Below are 1,270 nucleotides of genomic sequence, written 5' to 3'. Positions count from 1 at the left end.
TTTGTTTTTTTATTTAATTTTTAATTATTGATTGTTTTTATTTATTTATTTATTCATTTATTCATTTATTTATTTACGCTTCCACAGAGCCTCTTTTTGTCGCGTAATGCCATCGAGTATATTGCACCGGGAACATTCATAGATCTAGATGAAATCAGAGAACTATTCCTCGACAACAACCATCTGTACACGGTCTCAGCAGGAACCTTAGCCGGCCTCAAGAAGCTTGACATGATACGATTTGACAACAACCGGATTTCGAGCATTGCTGTTGGAGTCTTTGAGGGCGCAGCGGCAGCACAGACAGTTTCCATATCTAACAACAACCTCGTCACCATCGTAGCTGGCATATTCAGAGGACTGAGTAGCGTGAGGGTACGTTCAGACACCCGTTGTCGAGTCAGTGATACGTGGTATTGTAAGAGCGTAAACACAGCCGAAAAGCATCATTGAATCTTTGTAGATGTTTATTATCAAGAGCATATAACGAAGGCCTTCTTTAAGAAAGAATGCTTTTTTTATAAAAAAAAGACCTTCTTTATACGCTCTTGTTATTATTCGAGTTACTGCCGTGGTTGTGTGTCGAAGATAGTCTAGTAACGTCACCACATCGACTTAGTCATTAATCTTATATATTCCATATTGTTTGCATGTGTATTATATTGCAGGATTCTGTCGATCAAATCATTGTTAATTTTTTATTACATTTTCACATCAGCGAATTTCGATTGATCATAATGCGTTAAGCTTCATCGAACCTGGCGGTTTCTATGGGATGCCAATGCTCAACTCTATCGATTTGTCGTACAACGAGCGCCTGACATCTATCGACAAGGACATGTTTAATCTGACTGAACTCACATCACAATTCGTGATGTTTAACCTAGAAGGCAAGTGTGGTCGTTCTTTGTTATTAACATTCTGTTTATTTATTAAATGTGGTTTATTTTGTCACACTTCGTGTATTAATTGTACCTTTATACGCGTGCACGTATCGTCACGTACGCAACAATCGTCCGCAGCGAAGGACTACGTGGGTGGAACTATCTGTAAAGCTGCATGCTATGTGCATTCTGCGAGCTTGAAAAGCTCACACTTACACTGTAATTTGCATTATAGGTTGCAAATTGGATTGCCAATGTGACATTGACTGGCTTAACGAGGCTCCATTTACTACTTCGAATGCCTATTGCGCAACTCCACCGGAACTGTCCACAATCGAACTGCCGTCTTTAAAATGCGTAAATCTGATGGTTCCTATATAGGTTAC

The 1,270-nt window shown here is 39.3% G+C and overlaps 1 protein-coding gene across 1 annotated transcript; it reads left to right on the top strand.

Annotated features, from left to right (window-relative positions):
- Positions 1-87: 87 nt before the first annotated feature.
- LOC106820052 (leucine-rich repeat and fibronectin type-III domain-containing protein 3-like) lies at positions 88-1,241 on the top strand (the record flags this gene model as incomplete). Its single annotated transcript, XM_014824608.1, has 3 exons — positions 88-375; positions 719-890; positions 1,120-1,241. Coding segments are annotated over 3 exons (582 nt in total), but the record flags the coding sequence as incomplete, so codon positions are not given.
- Between the last annotated feature and the right edge of the window lie 29 nt (positions 1,242-1,270).

Source organism: Priapulus caudatus, unplaced genomic scaffold (genome assembly GCF_000485595.1).
Source record: "Priapulus caudatus unplaced genomic scaffold, Priapulus_caudatus-5.0.1 Scaffold6128, whole genome shotgun sequence".
NCBI classification, from domain to species: domain Eukaryota; kingdom Metazoa; phylum Priapulida; class Priapulimorpha; order Priapulimorphida; family Priapulidae; genus Priapulus; species Priapulus caudatus.
Note: the sequence above shows the minus strand (reverse complement) of the source record. Positions and strands in the feature narration are given on the sequence as shown.